This window comes from Rhinopithecus bieti, unplaced genomic scaffold, assembly GCF_001698545.2.
Source record: "Rhinopithecus bieti isolate Rb0 unplaced genomic scaffold, ASM169854v2 scaffold_15643, whole genome shotgun sequence".
Taxonomy (NCBI): Eukaryota; Metazoa; Chordata; class Mammalia; order Primates; family Cercopithecidae; genus Rhinopithecus; species Rhinopithecus bieti.
In genome coordinates, this window is record NW_016808215.1 from 671,004 (window position 1) to 693,601 (window position 22,598).

The 22,598-nt window shown below is 48.7% G+C and overlaps 1 protein-coding gene across 1 annotated transcript in view; it reads left to right on the plus strand.

Annotated features, from left to right (window-relative positions):
• Nucleotides 1-14,719: 14,719 nt before the first annotated feature.
• Nucleotides 14,720-22,598, plus strand: part of PLAUR (plasminogen activator, urokinase receptor) — a 27,061-nt gene continuing 19,182 nt past the window's right edge. Inside the window, exons 1-3 of the mRNA XM_017885911.1 lie at nucleotides 14,720-14,991; nucleotides 17,407-17,517; nucleotides 20,444-20,587. Of these exons, the coding sequence (XP_017741400.1) occupies nucleotides 14,937-14,991; nucleotides 17,407-17,517; nucleotides 20,444-20,587 (310 nt within the window). The 5' untranslated portion in view covers nucleotides 14,720-14,936. The remainder of the gene's footprint in view (nucleotides 14,992-17,406; nucleotides 17,518-20,443; nucleotides 20,588-22,598) is intronic.

The following is a 22,598-nucleotide window of genomic DNA, read 5'->3' on the forward strand; positions in this document are numbered from 1 at the left end:
TTGCTAGAGTATCATCCTGGTGGCCGCCAGGGACCCGGTCTTTCCCTCATCTTTCTAGAACATGAGGATGTCTGGGAGGACCCAGAGATGCCATCAGGGCACTCAAGGCCTCCAGACAGGGGAATTTTATCAACCAAATCTGGACATACCTCAATATTTTATCAACCAGTGCAAATGAAATCAGCCCTGGAGTTCCCTCTTTTACAAAGAAAGGAACCAGGGCTCAGAGCAGTCAAGGTCTTGTCCAGGGGCATGCAATAAGAAAATCAGCACAACCAGGATTTGAACCCAAATGTTTCTGGCTTGAGCACAGGGCTGCACCAAGAGGGAAATTGATCTGCTCTCTCTGAATGAGACCTGTGTCGCTCTTGTCCTGTCTCTCCCTGGGCCACCTTGATTTTCACACTTGTTCAGTGGGAATAAGATCAATTTCAACCACTCCGTGAGGGGCCTTCCAGCCTGGTGCCTGGCAAGTCCACCCTTCATGGGCTTTCACACCCCACCTGCTCCTCCTATGAGGTGCAACTCTGGGGATGTCCCTTCCCCTATTTCAGGCCTCAGTGTGCTCATCTGCTAAATGGGTGTAGCCCAGGGCCTGGATTGCTGTAAGTTGTAAGTGCCTTCCTTTTTTTTTTTTTTTTTTTTTGGAGATGGAGTCTCACTCTGATGCCCAGGGTGGAGTGCAGTAGCACGATCTCAGCTCACCACAACCTCTACCTCCCAGGTTCAAGTGATTCTCCTGCCTCAGCCTCCCGAGTAGCTGGGACTACAGGTGCCCACCACCATGCCCAGCTAAATTTTTGTATTTTTTTAAGTAGAGACAGGGTTTCACCATGTTGGTGGTCTCCAACTCCTGACCTCAAGTGATCCTCCTGCCTTGGCCTCCTAAAGTGCTGGGATTATAGGCTTGAGCCATGGTGCCCAGCCTGCCTCTTTACTAATGCTAAATGGTGGCTCTGTTAGGATTGGAGGTATTTGTAGTAGTGATGCTTGGGCTTTAAGGAAACCGCACACCGGTCCAGAGGGGTGATGAATGCTTTGGAACCAAACAATCCGAGTTCAAATTCCAGTTCTGCCACTTCCAAGCTAAGCGGCCTTGGGCAAGACATTTTACCTACTGGGCCTCAGTTTCCTCATTTGTAAAACAGGGCAACTAGGAGGACCTCCATCGAAGGGCTGCTGTGAGGATTGAGTTGATTTATGTAGAGCACTTAGAACAGTGGGCAGTAACTGCTGCCGCCATTGTAGTCGTCATCATCATCATCATTATTTAGCAACATAAATAAGGCTGCTAAGGGGGCAAGTTGAGGTTGACCTCCCCTCTTGGCTCAGAGGAGAGATCCCAAGCAAGAGAAAGGACAAGTTCAAGGTCACCCACGGGCCTGCCAGGCTTCCCAGAATCTCAGGTGGGACCCCTGAATCAGTGTGTACAATCAAGGAGGTGACTCTGGAAGGTGCCAAGCCTAGGAAGGAAAGATAGCAGCCTGGGGATGGGGAGGTGGCTTTTCTCGATGGGGTGCTGGGGCAGGGAGAAGTCTGTGGTCTTGGCTCACATCCTTCCCAAGTAAACCCAGAACCCTTTGGTACAGGAGAGGTGAGAAGACGGGACAGTGAGTCCCCCAGCAAGTCTGGAGTGTGGATAGGAGGGAGCAGCACCTGGCACTTCGTGACTAGGGGAAGCCAGTCTCTCTAGATGCTATCATCACTGATAACTCGGGCTGGGTGACAGGCCAGGAGCTGCACAAACACGAGGCTAGTGGACCGAAGAATGAAGAGCAGGCACACAGGGAAGGGACATTTCCCTGCACTTCACTTGAAATGTGGAGGCAAGGGGGCATCAGACGAGTTGTTTTGTTTTGATTTTTTGTTTTGAGACAGAGTTTAGCTCTGTCACCCAGGCTGGAGTGCAGTGGCACAATCTCTGCTCACTGCAGCCTCAACTTCCCATGCTCAAGCGATCCTCCCACCTCAGCCTCCTGAGTAGCTGGGACTACAAGCACGAACCACCACACCCGGCTAATTTTTTTACTTTTTGTAGAGACAGGGTCTTCCTGTGTTGTCTAAGCAGGTCTCAAACCCATAGGCTCAAGCAATCCTCCCACCTTGGCCTCCCAAAGTGTAAGGGTTACAGGCGTGAGCCACCATGCCCAGCACCGAAAAGTTATTTAATGCATATACTCCACAAGCAAATATAGACATATGCCCTTCTCCGTTTTCTTTTCTTTTTTTATTTTTTATTTTTTAATATTTATTTATTTATTTTTGAGACAGACTCTCACTCTGTCACTCAGGCTGGAGTGCAGTGGTGCCGTCTCAGATCACTGCAACCTCCGCCTCCCGGGTTCAAGCAATTCTCCTTCCTTAGCCTCCCAAGTAGCTGGGATTACAAGCACCTGCCACCATGCCTGACTAATTTTTGTATTTTCAGTAGAGATGGAGTTTTGCCTTGTTGGCCAGGGCAGGCCCCTCTCCTTTAATGCACAGTGGGGTATTCTCCGCACTGTTCTGCCCTAGATTTTTGAACTTGGCAATAATGTAACCTGAATTGCATGAAGAGTTTCCTCTTTCTTTTCTCCACTGGATAAATGCACCTCTTGTAGCATTAGTATGCTCCCATTTGACATTACAAACTATGCTGCAATGAAGAGCCCTGTGCTCAAATCATTTCATACATGCATCAAGTTCCTGGACGTGGTGAGCGGTTTTGCAAAATGACGAAGGTTTTGCCACATTTGTGATTTTGAGAGCGATTGCAAAATTACCTCTCACAGGGCTATACCAGTTTACACCCCCAGGAGCAACAATGGGGAGTATCTGTTTTCCCACAGCCTCATCAACTCCATGCATTATCAAACCGTTTTATTTTTGCCAACCTGAGAGGTGAAAAGGTGTGTGGTCTAATACAAGTGGCCACGAGTTCTGGGCAGCAACTTCCATCAAGAGAGAGCGTCGATCCTCCTACTCTCAAATCTGAGCTGGTCTTGTAACTTGGTTTGGTCAATAGAATGAGATATGTTGATGTTCCATGAGTTCTGAGCCTGGGCCTTGAGTTCCTGGCTTCAAGAACTTGCAACTTTGGTGGGACACAATGGCTCACCTCTGTAATCCCAGTGCTTTGGCAGGCTGCGGTAGGAGGATCACTTGAGCCCAGGAGTTCAAGACCAGCGTAGACAACACAGTGAGACCCCATCTCTAAAAAAGAATAATTAGGCCGGGTGCAGTGGCTCATGCCTGTAATCCCAACATTTTGGGAGGCTGAGGTGAGTGGATTATTTAAGGTCAGAAGTTCGAGACCAGTCTGGCCAACATGGCGAAACCTCACCTCTACTAAAAATACAAAAATTATCTGGTCATGATGGCGGGCGCTTATAATCACAGCTACTCGGGAGGCTGAGGCAGGAGAATTACTTGAACCCGGGAAGCGGAGGTTGCAGTGAGCCGAGATCATGCCACTTCACTCTAGTCTGGGCCACAGAGCAAGACTGTGTCCAAAAATAATAGTGATAATAATAATTAATAATTAGGCCGGGTGCAGTGGCTCACCCCTGTAATCCCGGCACTTTGGGAGCCAAGGTGGGTGAATTGCTTGAGCTCAGGAGGTCAAGATCAGCCTGGGCAACATGGCAAGAACCCATCTCTACTGAAAATACAAACAAATAGCCAGACATAGTGGTGTGCACCTGTAGTCGCAGCTATTCCGGAGGCTGAGGTGGGAGAATTGCTTGAGCCCAGGGGATAGAGGTTGCAGTGAGCCGACATCTCACCACTACACTCCAGCCTGGGTGACATTAGAGAGAGATCCTGTCTCAAAAAACAACCAAAAAATAAAGAAAATTAATAATTAGGTTTAAAAATTTAAACAAAAAGAACTTGCCACTGCTGTTCTCACTTTCTTGCTGCTGAGAACTCTTTTGACACTGGATGAAGTAGCCCAGGCTTACCTTTTGCAGGGTGAGAAACCTTGAGGAGAGAGACTCCCAGCACCCCAAACATCGCAGTTGAGAGTCTAGATATATGAATAAGACCATCTGTCAAACTGAATGCCTACAAACAGTAGACATTTATTTCTCACAGTGCTGGAGGCTGGGAAGTCCAAGGTCAAGGCACCAGCAGATTCGGTGTCTGGCAAGATCCCGCTCTCTGGTTCACGGAAGGCATTTTCTTGCTGCATCCTCATCTGTTAGAAGGGACAAAACAGATCTCTGGGGTCTCTCTTATTGACTAATTTTTTTTAGAGCATAGTCTCACTCTGTCTCCCATGCTGGAGTGCAGTGGCACGATCATAGCGCATTGCAGTCTTGAACTCCTGGGCTCAAGAAATCCACCTGCCTGAACCTCCTGAGTAGCTGGGAAGATAGGCATGTCCTACCATACCTGGCTAACCTTTTTTTGTTTTGTAGAGACAAAGCCTCCCTTCGTTGCCCAGGCTCATCTGGAACTCCTGGGCTCAAGCAATCCCCCTGCCGCCGCCTCCCAAAGTGCTGGGATTAGAGGTGTAAGCCACTGTGCCTGGCTAGTGTCATTTTTTATAGGGGTCATTTGTGCTTCTTTTCCTGTCCTTTATTATTATTATTATTATTATTATTATTATTTTGGGACGGTGTCTCGCTCTGTCCCCCAGGATGGAGTGCAGTGGTACGATCTTGGCTCACTGCTACCTCCGCCTCCTGGGTTCAAGCAATTCTCTTGCCTCAGCCTCCTGAGTAGCTTGGACTACAGGCCCACGCCACCACACCCAGCTAATTTTTTTTTTTTTTTTTTTTTTTTTTTTNCAGGCTGGTCTCGAACTGCTGAGCTCAGGCAATCCACCCATCTTGGCCTCCCAAAGTGCTGGGATTACAGGCGTGAGCCCCTGTGCTCAGTTCAAGTGGTTCATAGAAGCTTTGTTAGCCTCCTATGGCTGCTGTAACTAAGTACTACAGACTAGGTGGGTCAGAACGACAAATGTATTGTCTCACAGTCTGGAGTCCAGAAGTCCAAGATCAAGGTGTCAGCAGGGCCATAAACCCATAGAGGAATCCTTCCTTGCTCTTCCCAGCAGCAGTGGCTTTCTGGCAATCTTTGGCGGTCCTTGGCTTGCAGCTGCCTAGCTCCAGTCTCTTCCTTTGTGTTTACATGGCATTATTCCTGTGTCTGTCTGTCGTCACAGGGCTACCTTCTTTTTTTCTGTTTTTTGTTTTGTTTTGTTTTGTTTTTGAGACGGAGTCTCACTCTGTTGCCCAGGCTGTAGTGCTGTGGCACAATCTCGGCTCACTGCAGCCTCTGCCTGATGGATTCTAGCGATTCTCCTGCCTCAGCCTCCCAAGTAGCTGGGACTACAGGTGCACGCCACCACACCTGGCTAATTTTTGTATTTTTAGTAGAGATGGGATTTCATCATATTGGCCAGGCTGGTCTCAAACTCCTGACCTCAGGTGATGCACCCACCTCAGCCTCCCAAAATGCTGGGATTATAGGCATGAGCCACCACACCACGCCACCACATCCTAGGGCCACATTCTCATAAGGACACCAGTCATAGTGATTTGTGGCCCAACCTACTCCACTATGACTGCATCTTAACTAATTATATCTGCAACAGCCCTATTTCCAAATAAGGTCACATTCTGAGTACTGGGGGTTAGGACTTCCACCTATCTTTTTCTGGTGTGGAGAGGAAGCATTTCAACCCATAACAGGAGCTCCTTATATATTCAGAATATTAGGCCTTGAATTGCAAAGATTATTTCTGCTATTGCATCTAGGCAGTGGAATAAAAGAGCTGCAAGGTGCTAGAGGCAAGGAAAGCTTTTTTCTTTATACAAACTCAGCGAATATTATTCCTCTGGTCCCCTCTTCTCTCCAAGTCACCCCTAATCCCATGAAGCCAGAGAGAGGCATAGCAAAGAAGGCTGCTGAAGGATGAGATGGAAAGAGGCAGGGGCGAGCTGGGAGAGAACGGGATGAAACTTCTATTAATAGCTCCTAGTCTTTGCCTCCGCCACTCCAGGGCAGCACCCCTCAGCATGGTGGGTGTACGTGTAGGAAGTAGAGCCAGACTGCAGGGATTCAAATCCCGACACTACACTTAACAAGTCAGTTTATCTTATTTTATTTATTTATTTATTTTTGAGACAGAGTCTCACCCTGTTATCTAGGCTGGAGTGCAGTGGTGGGTTCTTGGCTCACTGCAGCCTTCATCTCCTGGGTTCAAGTGATTCTCATGTCTCAGCCTCCCAAGTAGCTGGGATTACAGGCACCGGCCACCATACCAGGCTAATTTTCATTTATTTTTTTAAGTAGAGATGGGGTTTCACCATGTTGGCCAGGCTGATCTTGAAATCCTGACCTCAAGTGATCCCTCCGCCTCAGCCTCCCAAAGTTTTGGGCTTACAAACAAGAGGCACCACACCTGGCCTAACAAGTCAGTTTAGAAGCCAGATGTGGTAGCTTAAGCCTATTAATTCCAACACTTTGGGAAGCCAACACTGGAGGATTGATGGAGGTCACGAGTTCAAGACCAGCCTGGGCAGCATAGTGAGACTCCCTGTCTCTATTAAAAAAAAAAAAAAAAAGTCCGGGCGCGGTGGCTGAAGCCTGTAATCCCAGCACTTTGGGAGGCCGAGACGGGCGGATCACAAGGTCAGGAGATCGAGACCATCCTGGCTAACACAGTGAAACCCCATCTCTACTAAAAAATACAAAAAACGAGCCAGGCGAGGTGGCGGGCGCCTGTAGTCCCAGCTAGTCGAGAGGCTGAGGCAGGAGAATGGCGGTAAACCCGGGAGGCAGAGCTTGCAGTGAGCTGAGATCCGGCCACTGCACTCTAGCCCGGGCGACAGAGCGAGACTCCGTCTCAAAAAAAAAAAAAAAAAAAAGATTTAAATCAGCCAGGGGGCTGGGCATGATGGTTCTCACTTGTAATCCCAGCACTTTGGGAGGCCAAGGTGGGTGGATCAACAGAGGTCAGGAGTTCAAGACCAGCCTGGCCAACATGGTGAAACCCTGTCTCTACTAAAATACAATAATTAGCCAGGCATTGTGACAGGTGCCTGTAATCCCAGCTACTAAGGAGGCTGAGGCAGGAGAATCACTTGAACCTGGGATGCAGAGGTTGCAGTGAGCCAAGATCACACCACTGCGCTCCAGCCTGGGCAGAAGAGCCAGAATCCGTCTCAAACAAACAAAAAAGCTCTCTAAAATCAGCCAGGCTTGGTCACTTGGGCCTGTAGTTCCAGTTACTCAGGAGGCTGAGGCAGGAGGATCGCTTGAGACCAGGAGCTGGAGGCCGCAGTCAGCTATGATCTCGCCACTGCACTCCAGCCTAGGCAACAGGGCAAGACCCTGTCTCAAAAAATAAAAAAAAACAGCTCAATTTAGGCAAGTGAGTTAACCTCTTACATTGGTGTCCTATTTTGCTGTAACAAATTAGCGTAGATCTAGTGGCTTAAAATGACAGAAATTTATTCTCTTACAGACTGGAGGTCAGAAGTACAAAATGTGTCTCGTAATCAAAATCAAGGTGTCAGCAGAGCAGTGCTCTGGTCAAGAGATGTTCGGGGTGAGTGATTTCCTTGTCGTTTTCCAGCAGGAGCTGTATTTCTTACATTTCTTGGTTCTTGGCCCTTTCTCCATCGCCAAAGCTTGCAGCAAATACCTTCTCTCTCCCACCCTGTTTTTCCTCTGCTTCTCTCCCATAACTTACTTCTCTCCTGTCTATAGTCAAATGTCCCTGTCCCTCCTTCTAGGGGCACTTCTGATTACACTTAGGGCCCAACTGGATAATTAGGAAAATGTTCCTGATTAAGTTCCTTAACTTAATAATACCTGCAAAGACCCTTATTTCCTATAAGGTAACACCCATAGGCTCCAGGGCTTAGGACCTGCATATTTTGGGGGACCATTTTTCAGCCCACCACACGTCTCTAATCCTCAGTTTCCGTGTATGTGTGTGTATGTGTGTACGAAATAGGATATTTACAGATTCACCAATAATATAGATAATACTCTCAGAACAGTACCCACTGTAACACAAACACAATAAACTTGAGATGGGGAGAAACTCATTTAAAATTTGCTGTTTTAGGCCGGGTGCCGTGGCTCATGCCTGTAATCCCAGCACTTTGGGAGGTTGAGGTGGGCAGATCGCTTGAGCTCAGGAGTTCAAGACCAGCCTGGACAACATGGTGAAATATCGACTCTACAAAAAATACAAAAATTAGCCAGGCGTGGTAGTGCACGTCTATTGTTCCACCTGCTTGGGAGGCTGAGGTGGGAGGATGGCTTGAGCCCAGGAGGCAGAGGTTGCAGTGAGCTGAGATCTCACTACTGCACTCCAGCATGGACGATAAAGCAAGACCTTATCTCAAAAAAATAAAATTCTTCCCTTTGGACCTCCGTTTCTCCGCCTGGAAAACAGGGGAAGATGGTTATTGGACTCAAGGGTTTACCAGCTCTTCCACTCCCTAGGGAAGCCCTGAGTGGAGAGGTTCCCTGCATCTAAGAGGTGGCCAGGCCAGGATGTGAAAGCCACATCAGTGTGGCCTGTTAGGCGTCCCAGAAAGGGGAGGTTATGGGCGATGGCCCTTTCCCTACAGCCACCCCCCCATCCCCCACCCCTGCTCCCCTACCAGAGAAGGACGCTCCCAGTGGCCAGGCCAGAGGGCAGTCACTTCATCGTGGCAGGTGGCAAGAGGATGAAGGAGCCCCAAACAGATGCACACACACACACATGCATGCATACACACTCACATTCACACACATGCACACACATGCACATATGCACACACACACTTATGCACAAGAGAGTAGCACTCTTGTGCGGGATATTGATTTCACGGAGGATGGTGAACCAGAAACCACTAACTGAGGGGGGTATTCGTAGTGACAAGAATTTGTTTAATGTAAATACACTATGTTCGATGAACACATGTGCACACACACACATGCATGCACACTCACACACATGCGCACACACACACAGTGTCCCTGTATCAACTGTGTCTATTTTGTGCTCTCTGAAGGCAACTGTGTGTTGTTTTCTCTAACTCCTGCCAGTCTCTTATCTTCTCTCTCTCCCTGCTTGCCCACTTTTCTTTCTCCCTGTCCTTGTCCTTCGGTTGCTGTTTTCTGTCTCTCTCTCCCCCCACACCCCTATCTCAGATTTCCCCTGAACCAGTCTGTCTGTGGGTCTCTTCTCTCTCCCTCTCCCTCCTTTCCCCACCTCCATCTCTATCCCCAGCTCTCTCTGTCTCTCCTTCTCTTTGCCTCCAACTCTCTCACCCTCTCTGTCTCTGCCTGAAATTCTCCTCTCCACAGGCTGGGGAAGCCCCCGAAACCCATGGGCCTCACCCATGACCCCGCAGGCAGGCAAGAGCTGGGTGAGGCCCAGGTGAGTCATGAGGAGGAAGGAGCCAACGTCCCTGCAGTGTTTCTGGAGAGTGTCCAAGTCCTGATCCCTGCATTTCCCTTCCCTTTACACGTCAGCAAAACCTTCCAGGTGTGTGTGTGTCACTTCAGGGAGAGACAGAGAGAGAATCAGAAACAGAAACAGAAACGACGACACAGGAAGAGAAAGCCATGGGGAAAGACAGAAAAGGGAGAAGCAGAGACAGAAAGACATGAAGACAGAGACAAACAGATACAGAGATTGAGGGACAGAGAGAGAAAGTGATAGAGTTGGAGAGACAGAGATAGGCATTGAGAGAGATAAAGAGGGACAGAGAAAAAGAAAAAGGACAAAACAGAGAGATAGAAAAAGACAAAGAGACACAGGAAAAGACAGATTTCAGGAGGCGAGGGCAGCCTTGGGCAGTGATGAGTGGGCTCTGAAATACCTCTTATGAACTAAAGAGGAAATTGGTTGAGCATGGTGGCTCATACCTGTAATCCCACCACTTTGGGAGGCCAAGGCAGGAGGATCACTTGAACTCGGCAGTTCAAGACCAGCCTGGGCAACAGACCAAGACCCCATCTCTACAAAAAACACGAAATATGAAAAAATAGCCAGGCATGGTGGTGCACACCCCGAGGTCCCAACTACTTAGGAGGCTGAAGTGAGAGTTTCACTTGAGTCCAGGAGTTCAAGGCAGCAGTGAGCTATGATCATGCCTCTGCACTCCAGCCTAGGACCCTGTCTCCAAAAAAAAAAAAAAAAAAAAAAGGAAATTGTGAAATTGTGGCTCAGAGAAGTGAGGTCATCCAACCAGGAGGTGGTAGCAGCAGAGCACACAGCTCCGCATGACACTCAAACCTGGGTTTTCTCTTCACTGAGAGATGCCCCCCACCCACCCCAGACCCATTTCATAGGTGGGAAAGTCAGGGATCAGTGGAGTGAAGCCATCTGCCCAGGGTCACCCAGAAGCAAGTGGCTGAGCTGGGTCTCAAGCCTACTTGGACCAACACCCCAACTTTCTATTTCCGCACCTCATGTACACTCCTATCTAGTTTAGTTTTCACACCAGCCCCAAGAGGGATCTCCTTCTCCAGCTGAGAAAACTGAGGCTTAGAAAGAAGAACATTGTTGGCCCAGGGTGACCCAGCCAGGGAAGGGCTCACTTCAGCAGCTGACGCATGATAACTGCTGACGTCAGACTCAACGACAGGCCTCCATCTTCCTTCCTACTCCAGGAAGAGGTGAAAGTCCAGAGTTGCAACAACGATAATACTGGCAGCTATTGCTTTTATTGAGCATATACTATGTACCAGGCACTGTGGCAAGCATCTTAGGTGCATTCTTCTTTTTGTTTGTTTGTTTGTTTGTTTTAGATGGAGTCTAGCTCTGTCACACAGGCTGGAGTGGAGTGGTGCGATCTTGGCTCACTGCAACCTCTGCCTCCCAGGTTCAAGCAATTCTCGTGCCTCAGCCTCCTGAGTAGCTGGGACTACAGGTGCATGCCACCATACCCAGCTAATTTTTTTTGTATTTTTTAGTAGAGACAGGGTTTTGCCATGGTGGCCAGGCTGGTCTTGAACTCCTGATCTCAAGTGATCCACCTGCCTTGGTCTCCCAAAGCACTGGTATTACAGATGTGAGCCACCATGCTCAGTCGTTTTAGGTGGATTCTTTTACCTCCCCAGTACACCAGCCCTGGGAGGGTGATCCTTGCTATCTCTACTTTCAAGATAAGGGGCTTGGGCACAGAGAGAGATTAAGTAACCTGCTAGAGGTGACACAGCCAATATGTAGATGGAATTTAAATTCTCAATATCTGAGACCAGTTCCCACACTCTTAACCACTGGGCTATACTACTTCTTAGGAAATTCTTTAGGAGTTCTTTTTTTTTTTCAGTCTCACTTTTGTTGCCCAGGCTCGAGTTCAGTAGCTCAATTTTGGCTCACTGCAGCCTCAAACTCCTGAGGCTCAAGTGATCCTCCCACCTCAACCTCCTAAGTAGCTGAGACTACAAGTGTGCACCACCACGCTTGGCTAATTTTTGTGTTTTTTGTAGAGACAAGGTCTCACTATGTAGTCCAGGCTGTAATTTTGTTTATTTTTTATGGAGACAAGGTCTTACTTTGTGGCTCAGGTGAGCTCGAGCGATCCTCCCAAAGTGCCTTCGCCTCCCAAAGTGCTGAAATTACAGGCATGAACCACTGTGCTCACCATTGGGAGTTTTTTGTTTTTTGTTTTCTAACCTTATCTTAAAATCATTAGCTTACAGCTTCAATGAATTAGTAAGAATCACATAGTATAGGCTGGAAGCGGTAGCTCACGCCTGTAATTTCAGCAATTTGGGAGGCCAAGGTGGGTGGATCACCTGAAGTCAGGAGTTAGAGACCAATCTGGCAGACACGGTGAAACCCCATCTCTACTAACAATACAAAAATTAGGGCCGGGTGCGGTGGCTCACGCCTGTAATCCCAGAACTTTGGGAGGCTGAGGCAGGTGGATTACCTGAAATCAGGAGTTCGAGACCAGCCTAGCCGACATGGCGAAACCCCATCTCTACTAAGAATACAAAAATTAGGGCCAGGCACAGTGGTTCAAGCCTGTAATCCCAGAATTTTGGGAGGCTGAGGCAGGTGGATCACCTGAAGTCAGGAGTTCAAGACCAGTCTGGCCAGCATGGTGAAACCCCATCTCTACTAAAAATGCAAAAAAATTCACCAGGCATGGTGGAGAATGCCTGTAATCTCAGCTACTCAGGAGGCTGAGGCAGGAGAACCTCTTGAACCTGGGAGGCAGAGGTTGCAGTGAGCCGAGACCGCACCATTGCACTCCAGCCTGGGTAACAAGAAAGAAACTTCATCTCAAAAAAAAAAAAAAAAAACAAAAAACAAAAAAAAAACGCCAGGCATGCCTGTAATCCCAACTACTCAGGAAACTGAGGCATGAGAATTGCTTGAACCCAGGAGTTGGAAGTTGCAGTGAGCCGAGACCATGACATTGCACTCCGCCTGGGAGACAAAGTGAGACTCCATCTCAAAAACAGCAACAACAAATCACATAGTATAATCATTATCACAGCAGTAGAAGTAGCTACCACTTACTCATCCCCTATGACTCTCTTCCTCTCCTACTCTGTTCCAGCCACACTGACATCTCTTCCATTCCTAGAATCTCATCAGGTTTCCACCTCAAGGCCTTTGCACTGGCTGTTCCTGCTTCCTGGAAAGGTTCCCTGCACATCTGCCCCACTTCTTCCCTCACTGCATTCAGCCTCTGCCTGAATGCCACTTGCGCAGGGAACCCCTCCTGGATCACCCACCTAAAACAGCTCACACCTCACTTACACCAGGTACTTCCTTTAGCCTGCTTTGCTTTCTCCAGTTTGCTTATCCCTCTCAGACAGTGAAAGTTTAGATAACACATATCTGCTCCCCACTGTCAACACCACAAAAGGTGGGAACTTTGCTTTGCTTCCTGCTGTGCCCCCAGCTCCTGGACCAGTGCCCAGCACAAATTATGTCCTTGGTAAAAGTTAAAGGAATGTGTTGAGCCCTCCATTTCGGCCGGCAGCCATTTCAGGCATTGCACCTACATTAAATTGCTCTGTTTAGCTAGATGCATCCTAAGAAGGGGAGACAATGTTATCTTTAGTGTTTTATTTTATTTAAAAAAAAAAAAAAAAAAAAAAAAAAACAACCTTGGCCAGGTACAGTGGCTCATGCCTGTAATCCCAGCACTTTGGAAGGCCAAGACAGGAGGATCACCTGAGGTCAGGAGTTCAAGACCACCCTGGCCAACATGATGAAACCCCATCTCTACTAAAAATACAAAAATTAGCAGGGTGTGGTGGCGGGTGCCTGTAATCCCAGCTACTTAGGAGGCTGAGGCAGGAGAACTGCATGAACCCAGGAGGCGGAGATTGCAGTGAACCAAGATAGCACCACGGCACTCCAGTCTGGGTGACAGAGTAAGACTTCGTCTCAATAAATAAATAAATAATAAAAAGAAAGAAAAAACTTATTATAAGCCTTTTCAAACACACAGAAAAGGAGACAGAATGGCATAATATGCCCCTATATACCCATTACCTTTATATAATTGATACAACCATTTGGCTATTTTGCCTTTATTTTCCACTCAAGTTTTTATTTGTTTATTTATTTATTTTTTTGAGACAGGATCTCGCTCTGTTGCCCAGGTTGGAGTGCAGTGCTGCAATCATAGCTCACTGCAGCTTCCAGTTCCCAGGCTCAAGCGATCCTCCCACCTTAGCCTCCCAACTACCTAGGACTACAGGTACGGGCCACTGCACCCAGCTAATTTTATTTTATTTTTAATTTTTTTTGGAAAGATGAGGTCTCTTTATGTTTCCCAAGCTGGTCTTGAACTCCTGTCCCCAAGTGATCCTCCTGCCTTGGCTTCCCAAAGCATGGGTGTTACAGACATGAACTACCTCATCTGACCTCTTCTAAAGTATTATAAAATAAATACAGACATCAAAATGAAAACAAAAGAAAAAGAAAAAAAACAAAAAGAAAAAACAAAACAAAAATCTCCAAAACAACAACCAAAAAATGCAGACATCAGTAACATTCACCCCTAAATACTCTAGTAAGCATCTGAAAAAAAAAAAAAAGAAAAAGAAAAAAGAAAAAAAGAATCCACCTAAGCACAAAGCCATTGTCGTAACAGTGTATCTTTTTACATTTTTGGCTGAAGTGTTTTTTTTTGTTTGTTTGTTTGTTTTTTTGAGACGGAGTCTTCTTCTGTGCCAGGCTGGAGTGCAGTGGCACGATCTCGGCTCACTGCAACCCAACCTCTGCCTCTCGGGTTCAAGCGATTCTCCTGCCTCAGCCTCCTAAGTAACTAGGATTACAGGCGCACGCCACCATGCCCAGCTAATTTTTGTATTTTCAGTAGAGACGGGGTTTCACCATTAAGTGTTTTAATGTAGGTGCAATGCCTGGAATAGCTGCTGGCCGAAATGGAGGGCTCAACACATTCTTTTAACATTTACCGAGGACCTACTTTGTGCTGGGCACTGGTCCAGGAGCTGGGGGCACAGCAGGAAGCAAAGCAAGGGTTAAGTGTATTAAGTGTTTAAGAGATGCATATTTCAGGCTGCATCTCTAGATAAGGACATTATCCCTCCTGACAAAACTAACAAAAATCCTGTGAGCTAATAATCAGCCACATTCATATTTACCGTCAAAGCTTTTATCCTCATTTTACAGCAGTGGAGAGCGATTGCCCCGGGTCCCACATTAGGAAGAGAGAGAGAACTGGGATTTGCACCCAGGCAGTCTGGGGACACAGCTGTGACCACAGCTCCATGAGTCAGGGCCGAGCCAGCCCCTTCACCACCAGCTGGCCGCGCCCCGGGAAGGGAAGTTTGGGGCGGAGGAGGTTCCTACGGGAGGAGGGGGAGGCGCCCACGCATCTGGGGCTGACTCGCTCTTTCGCAAAACGTCTGGGAGGAGCCCCTGGGGCCACAAAACTGCCTCCTTCCTGAGGCCAGGAGAGAAGTGGTGCAGGGACCCCGCGCACAGGAGCTGCCCTCGCGACATGGGTCACCCGCTGCTCCTGCCATTGCTGCTGCTGCTCCATACCTGCGTCCCAGGTAGGGGCTGGGTCCCGAACGCCTTCGCCTGGAACAGGGTCTGATTGAGGGGAGTGGGGGTTGTCAGAGGATGAGTTGAGGAATGGGGTTCAGTCCCCGGCACCCTCCCTAATCAAATTATAGTAATTTTCGTGCTTTGTGCAACGCCACTCGGCGCAGTACCTGGCTCTCCGTAGCTAAGGAAATATTGGTGGAGCAAAGGCATTTAGCTTTACAGAATTTAGTGAGTGCTTTTTTTTTTTTTTTTTTTTTTTTTTACGGAGTCTCACTCTGTCACCCAGGCTGTAGTGCAGTGGCGCGATCTCGGCTCACTGCAACCTCTGCTGCCCGGGTTCAAGCGATTCGCCTGCCTCAGCCTCCTGGGTAGCTGGGATTACAGGCGCCTGCCATCGCACCCGGCTAATTTTTGTATTTTTAGTAGAGACCGGGTTGTCACCGTGTTAGGCAGGATGGTCTCAATCTCCTGACCTCGTGATTCCCCTGCCTCGGCCTCCCAAAGTGCTGGGATTACAGGCGTCAGCCACCGCGCCCAGCCCAAGTGTTTTTTTTCTTTTTTTAAGGGAGCTCTTCGAAGCCTCTTCCTTGTAATTTCAAGGAACTATGAAATGGGACTATTATTAATTTCGTTTGACGATGGGACTATTATTAATTTCCTTTCGCAGAGGAAACTGGGGCACAGAGAGGTTAGATAACTGGCCTAAAATCACACAGCCAGTGCTCGAATAAGCAGGATCTGACCCCGTAGCGCCCCCCAGTGCTCTCCATGCTGCCAGGTCTCCCCCTCCGAGAAACGGGGGGACAGGACTCCCTTTTACAAAAGGGCCAAAGGGAGGCTGACTGAGCGGTGCAGAGCCAGTGCTGGAGACCCGGGACTGTCCCTCAGGACCTTTCCCTCTCACTGAGGCGACTCTCACCTACTTCCCCGGAAAATGTGGGGGGCACTGGGTAGAGAAACGAGAGGAATTTGAGAAGGAACTGAGTCAGGGCTGGTGGCCACGGGGTGTTGCGGCCGCGATGAATAACCCGGAAAGCGCTTGAGACCGCGGGAGGCCTGGAATGAGTAACAACTCCGGGATACTCCGAACGCGCAGCTGGAAAGGGATGTCCGGGAAGGCCCGGAGGTCCGGGACCCGGCCTAGGGACTGGGCTACAATCTCGGGGCGGAGCCTGGGGCGGGGAGAGAGTGTGGGGGAGGAGCCAGAGGGCGGGGCTGGAACCTCAAGGAAGAGCTCGGGGACAGGTTATAGCCCCGAGAATGAGCTAGGGGCGGGACTACAACCTCGAGGCGGAGCCAGAGGGCGGGGTTATAACCTCGAGGAGTAACTAGAGGGCGGAGTTATAACCTCGGGGAGGAGCTGGAAGGCGGGACTAGAATCTTAAGGGTAGGATTATAACATCGGGGAGTAGCTAGAGGGCGGGGCTGGAACATCAAGGAGGAGCTACGGGCGGGGTTATAAGCTTGAGGAGGAGCTACGGGGCTGAGTTAGGACCTCAAGGGGCCAAGGGGCGGGGTTACGACCTCGGGGGAGGAGTACAGGGTGGGGCTGAAACCTCAAGGAGGGACTGGGGCGGAGTTATGACCTCAGGGAAGAACTAGGGCGGGGAGAGCCTCGGGGAAAGCTAAAGGGCGAAATTAGAACTTCAAGGAGGAGCTAGAGGGCAGGACAAAAGCCTCGAGGAGGAGCTAGGGACGGGGTTATGGCATCGGGGAGGAGCCAGGGGGCGAGAAGATTAGGTCAGGAAGAGCTAGAGGGTGGGGCTAGAACCTCGAGGAGGAGTCTGGGGCGGGGCCAAAACCTAGTTGGAGAGCTGGAGGGCGGAGACAGAACTTCGCGGGAAACTAGAGTATCTGACGATAGAAACTCGGGAGGGCTGATGGCCGGGGCTACAATTTGGGAATAAACTAGTGGGCGGGGAGAGGCTCTGGAGCCGGGTAGAACCAGGGGGAGTGAGTGGAGGGATAGTTCCATTAGGGCACTAGGAGTGGCGGTATAACATAAAGATAGACAGGGGTGGGGCGAGGCTAGAACTCCCCTAGTGGAAGTGGAGAGGCGTGATCGACCGAGGGCCGGCGCGGTGAGAAGGGCCTAATGGGAGCAGGAATAGAACGTACTGATAGACAGAGAGGGTGGGGATAGGACTGTCAGGATATACGCCTCACGAGGACAGAATGACAGGACTTTGGGAAAGGACTTGTGGGCAGGGATAGAACGTTCAGTTAGGGGGATGGAGGTAGAACGTGTACAAAGGACAGACTGGAAGTACTGCCGGCCTGAACCCAGCAGAACATGGAACACGAATCAGAATGGACGAGGCCTAGAGACTTGGTGTTGGTATTGGGACATGCAGGGGCGAGCGGGGGGTCTTGGAGCTAAGCGCAGTTAACCTCTCCTTTCCTCTCCCTCCTTCCCCCAGCCTCTTGGGGCCTGCGGTGCATGCAGTGTAAGAGCAACGGGGATTGCCGGGTGGAAGAGTGCGCCCTAGGACAGGACCTCTGCAGGACCACGATCGTGCGCATGTGGGAAGGTGAGCTTCCCTCCCCCCACACACACCTCTCCAGCGCCGCATGGAACGCGAGTGATTGAGAAACCTTCCTCACCCGTAACTGGGAAATGCAAACTAAAAACAAACAAACAAACAAACAAGGAGAGCCCATTTCACACCCACCAGACTGGCAAGCCTTTAAAAATCTGACAATACCCGGGTTAGTAAGGATGTGGAGTTGCAGACCGTATCTGTGGTGGGGGAGTAAATTGGCACGTCAACCACCTAGAGCGATTTGGCAATATCTAGTTCAGATGAAGATTAGCATATGCTACAGCTCAACTCCTCAGCATGCAGAAATGCCAAAGAACCTTGGCCACATACACCCAGGGACACATGTATAAGAATGTTCTTAGCAGCAATGTTTGTGACATGGAAAATTGGAAACAGGCCGGGCACTGGTTCACACCTGTATTCCCACCATTTTGGGAGGCAGAGGCAGATGAATTGCTTGAGGTCAGGAGTTCACGACCAGCCTGGCCAACATGGTGAAACACCCGTCTCTACAGAAAAAAAAAAAAAAAAAAAGGAAAATTAGCCAGGTGTGGTGGCACGCACTTGTAATCTCAGCTACTCGGGAGGCTGAGACAGGAGAATTGCTTGAACCTGGGAGGTGGAGGTCGCAGTGAGCTGAGATCATGCTACTGCACTCCGGCCTGGGCAACAGAGTGAGACCCTGTCAAAAAAATGAACAAAAGAGAGAAAGGTGGGCTGGGCGTGGTGCCTCATGCCTGTAATCCCAGCACTTTGGGAGGCTGAAGCAGGTGGATTACCTGAGGTCAGGAGTTCAGGACCAGCCTGGCCAACATGGTGAAACCCTGTCTCTACTAAAAATACAAAAATTAGCCAGGTGTGGTGTTGGGCGCCAGTTATCCCAGCTACTCGAGAGGCTGAAGCAGGAGAATTGCTAGAACCTGGGAGGCGGAGGTTACAGTGAGCTGAGATCATGCCATTGCACTCCAGCCTGGGTGACAAGAGTGAAACTCCATCCCAAGAGAAAAAGAAAGAAAGAAATAAAGAGAGAGAGAGAAAGAGAGAGAGAGAAAGAGGAAGGGAAGGGAAGAAAGGAAAGAAAGAAAGAGAAAGGAAGGGAGGAAGGGAGGGAGAGAGGAGGAAGGAAGGAAGGGGAGAAAGAAAGAAAAGAAGAAAATGGAAATGACTTTAAGTCAGTCAGCAAGTTAGCAGCAGAAGACAAACACTGGGGTAATAATTACATAATGGGGCCAGGCGAGGTGGCTCACGCCTGTAATCCCAGCACTTTGGGAGGCCGAGGCGAGTGGATCATGAGGTCAGGAGATCGAGACCGTCCTGGTTAACACGGTGAAACCCCGTCTCTACTAAAAATACAAAAACAAAATTAGCATAGCCGGGCGTGGTGGGGCGGGCACCTGTAGTCCCAGCGCTACTACGGGAGGCTGAGGCAGGAGAGTGGTGTGAACCCGGGAGGCAGAGCTTGCAGTGAGCCAAGACAGTGCCACTGCACTCCAGCCTGGGTGACAGAGCCAGACTCCGTCTCAAAAAAAAAAAAAAAAAATTACATAATGGAGCACTCTATCGCAGTTTAAAGAAGGAAATAGAGCTGCAGATACCAATGTGGACACATCTTAGAAACCTAAGATTGAGAGGTAAAAAAATGTTGCAGAATGTGATACGTTTTTATATAAGCTTTAAGAACACATGAAACAATAGTATATGAAACCAAGCATGGTGGCTCACATTTGTACCCCTAGCTACTCGGAAGGCTAAGGCAGAAGGATTCCTTGAACCCAGAAATTCGAGGTTGCAGTGAACTATGATTGCCCCAGCTGGGACAACAGAGACCTGTTTCTAAAAAATAAATACATAAATACAAAAATAAATAAACTAAGTTCTATTAGAGGCATCTCACTACAGAGATCACTAAGCTGAGGGTGTGGGGGAGGGACAGATGGATCCAGATAAGTCCCAGTGGTAGTGCTGTCACTACAAGAGCAGGAGTGGGGCACAGTGGCTCGAGATCAGCCTGGGCAACATAGTGAGATGCTATCTCTATAAGAAATTTAAAAATTAGCAGAGCGTGGTGATGTAAGCCTGTGGTCCCAGCTACTCGCAAGGCTGAGGAGGCAGGATTGCTTGAGCCTGGGAAGTCAAGGTTGCAGTGAGCTATGATTGCACCACTGCACTCCAGCCTGAGTGACAGAGTGATACCCTGTCTCTTTTTTTTTTTTTTCTTTTCCTTTTTTTTTTTTTTTGAGATGGAGTCTCAATCTGTCACCCAGACTGGAGTGCGGTGGTGCAGTCTCAGCTCACTGCAACCTCTGCCCGCCGTGTTCAAGTGATTCTCCTGTTTCAGCCTCCCGAGTAGCTGGGACTACAGGCGCCCGCCACCACATCTGGTGTTTTTTGCATTTTTGGTAAAGACGGGGTTTCACCGTGTTAGCCAGGATGATCTCAATCTCCTGACCTCGTGATCTGCCCGCCTTGGCCTCCCAGTGCTGGGATTACAGGCGTGAGCCACCACACTCGGCTGATACCTTGTCTCTTAAAACATTAATTATTAGCCAAGTGTGATGGCATGTGCCTGTAGTCCCAGCTGCTTGGGAGGCTGAGGCAGGAGAATCACCTGAATCTATGAGGCAGAGGTTGTAGTGAGCTGAGATCTTGCTACTGCACTCCAGCCTGGGTGACAGAGCAAGACCCCATCTCCCGGGAAAAAAAAAATAATTAATTAAAATAGAATAGAGCAGGCTCCTTGTTGGAATGGGGGTAGAGTCAAAGTTAACTCTAGAAAAAGACAGAGTTGGACTCAAACAAGTGAAGAGGCCTAGCAAAAATCAGCCCTGGGAGCGGGTGACCTTGAGACCAGGACTGTCAGAGACTGGTTGGGCTGAGAGGAGCCTCTGTGGTAATGAAGATCCCCTCCTTGCAGAAGGGGAAGAGCTGGAGCTGGTGGAGAAAAGCTGTACCCACTCAGAGAAGACCAACAGGACCATGAGCTATCGGACTGGCTTGAAGATCACCAGCCTTACCGAGGTTGTGTGTGGATTAGACTTGTGCAACCAGGGCAACTCTGGTGAGTACAGCAGCCCTTGCCATCTCCAACCCCAAGCCATCCCCAGCTCAACCTCATCATCATCCCAATCCTACTCTTAACTTTACATCAGCCGAACCCCAATTCCATGCCTTATCCAAGTCCCAACCCCAACCCAACCCATCTCTACCTCAGCCCTATCCCCAACCCATTCTTGACCCAATATCCAACCTCAACTCAGCTTCACCTCCAATCCTATCCCCAACTTCATGTTACCCCAACACCGTTCCCAACTCAAACTCAGCCCTGTTCCAAACACAGTTCCAGCCCCATCCCCAAATCAACCCCATCCTCATCTCAGACTATCCAAATCCCCACCCCAATGACACAATTACTTTCATCCTTAACCCAATCCCCATCCTGCATGTTTGTATGTATGGTTGTTAGGTATAACTTGCAACTCTGCCCTTAATAAGCTCACACGCGTGCATGAGACATAGATGAGACGTCTCAGTGATGTTTGTTCATCTGACTGGGCAGGAGATGGTCCTACCCAATCCATTGGGATGGAAGATGGTCCAAGCAATAGATGCTGAGGGGCCAGGATTCAAGCAAAGACTTGATGTTCTTAAGAGAAGTCAAAAGAGGGGAGGATTAAATGGGCCACAGTAGGCTGGGAGAATCCTCTGCAATAGATGGTCTCTGGCTTGGGCAGTGAAAAAAAAAAAATGTGAAGAAATGTCCGTAACAGGCTGGATGTGGTGGCTCACGCCTGTAATCCAAGCACTTTGGGAGACCAAGGCGGGAGAACTGCTTGAGCCCAGGAGTTTAAGACCAGCCTGGGCAACATAGTGAGATCCAGTTTCTGCAAAAAATAAACAAAAAGTAGCCGGACATAGGGGTACACACTTGTAGTCCTAGCTATTCAGGAGGCTAAGGTGGGAGGATTACTTGAGCCTGGCAGATCAAGGCTGTAGTGAGCTGTGATCATGCCATTGCACTCCAGCCTGGGCAACAGAGTGAGATCCTGTCAGAAAGGAAAGAAGAAATAAAGAAAGAGAGAAAGAAAGAGAGAAAGAAAGAGAGAAGGGAAGGAAGGGACACAAAGAAGGAAAGAAAAAAGGAAGGAGAAAGAAAGAAAGAAAAAGAAGAGAGAAAGAAAGAAGAGAAAGAAAGAGAAAGAGAAAAAGGAAGGAAGGAGAAAGAAAGAGAAACAGAGAAAGAGACATAAGCCCTGTCTGAAAGAAAGAAAAGAAAGAAAGAAAGAAAGAAAGAAAGAAAGAAAGAAAGAAAGAAAGAAAGAAAGAAAGAAAGAAAGAAAGGAAGGAAGGAAGAAAGAGAAAGAAAGAAAGAAATATCCATAAGCTCCTTTGTTGAATTCCATGGCTTCAGGCTCTGATCATTTTAAGAAAAAGACTTAGAAAAAGTCAAATTCTCCTAAATTCCCACAGGAGAGGAAGGGTGGGGAAAGAATGGGTCCACGGTGCATGGATCCATCCGTGAAAGAGATTCCTCTTTCTGGAGCTAGTGAGGAAGGAAATAGGGTAAGGCCAGTCTAGTCATGGTGACGGCAGTGAGCAGAGGGCTGAGTTTGCACTGTGTTTTCTTTGTTCTTCACTCTTCCTGATTCTGCCTGGTTTTCATCCATCCTGTCCTCAAACACTAATCTGTTGGCGGGGCCAAATCAGATGTTTGTTTTGAGGAAGTGACAAGAGAGGATGTGGGCTTCCTGTCTCGGTGAGATGCGCTTAAGGAAAGCACCAATACTTGGGTCTAAGTAGTGCATTCAATCAGAGATGATAGTGAAAATATTTAAAAATATTGATCAGTGCCGCGACAAACTCCTGGAGTCCCCCGCTGGGCCTGGTGTTACCCCTTTCCATGATGGGTCACAGGGACGTGAAGGGTCCTGGGGAGAGAGTTGGGAGTGGTCGGGGTCCACCAGGAGCTTGGAGCAGCTGTCAATTCAGTAATCTAATAACTGAGATACCTATGTCCTCCCTATTTCTTTTCTTTTCTTTCTTTCTTTTTTTTTTTTTTTTTTTTTTTTTTT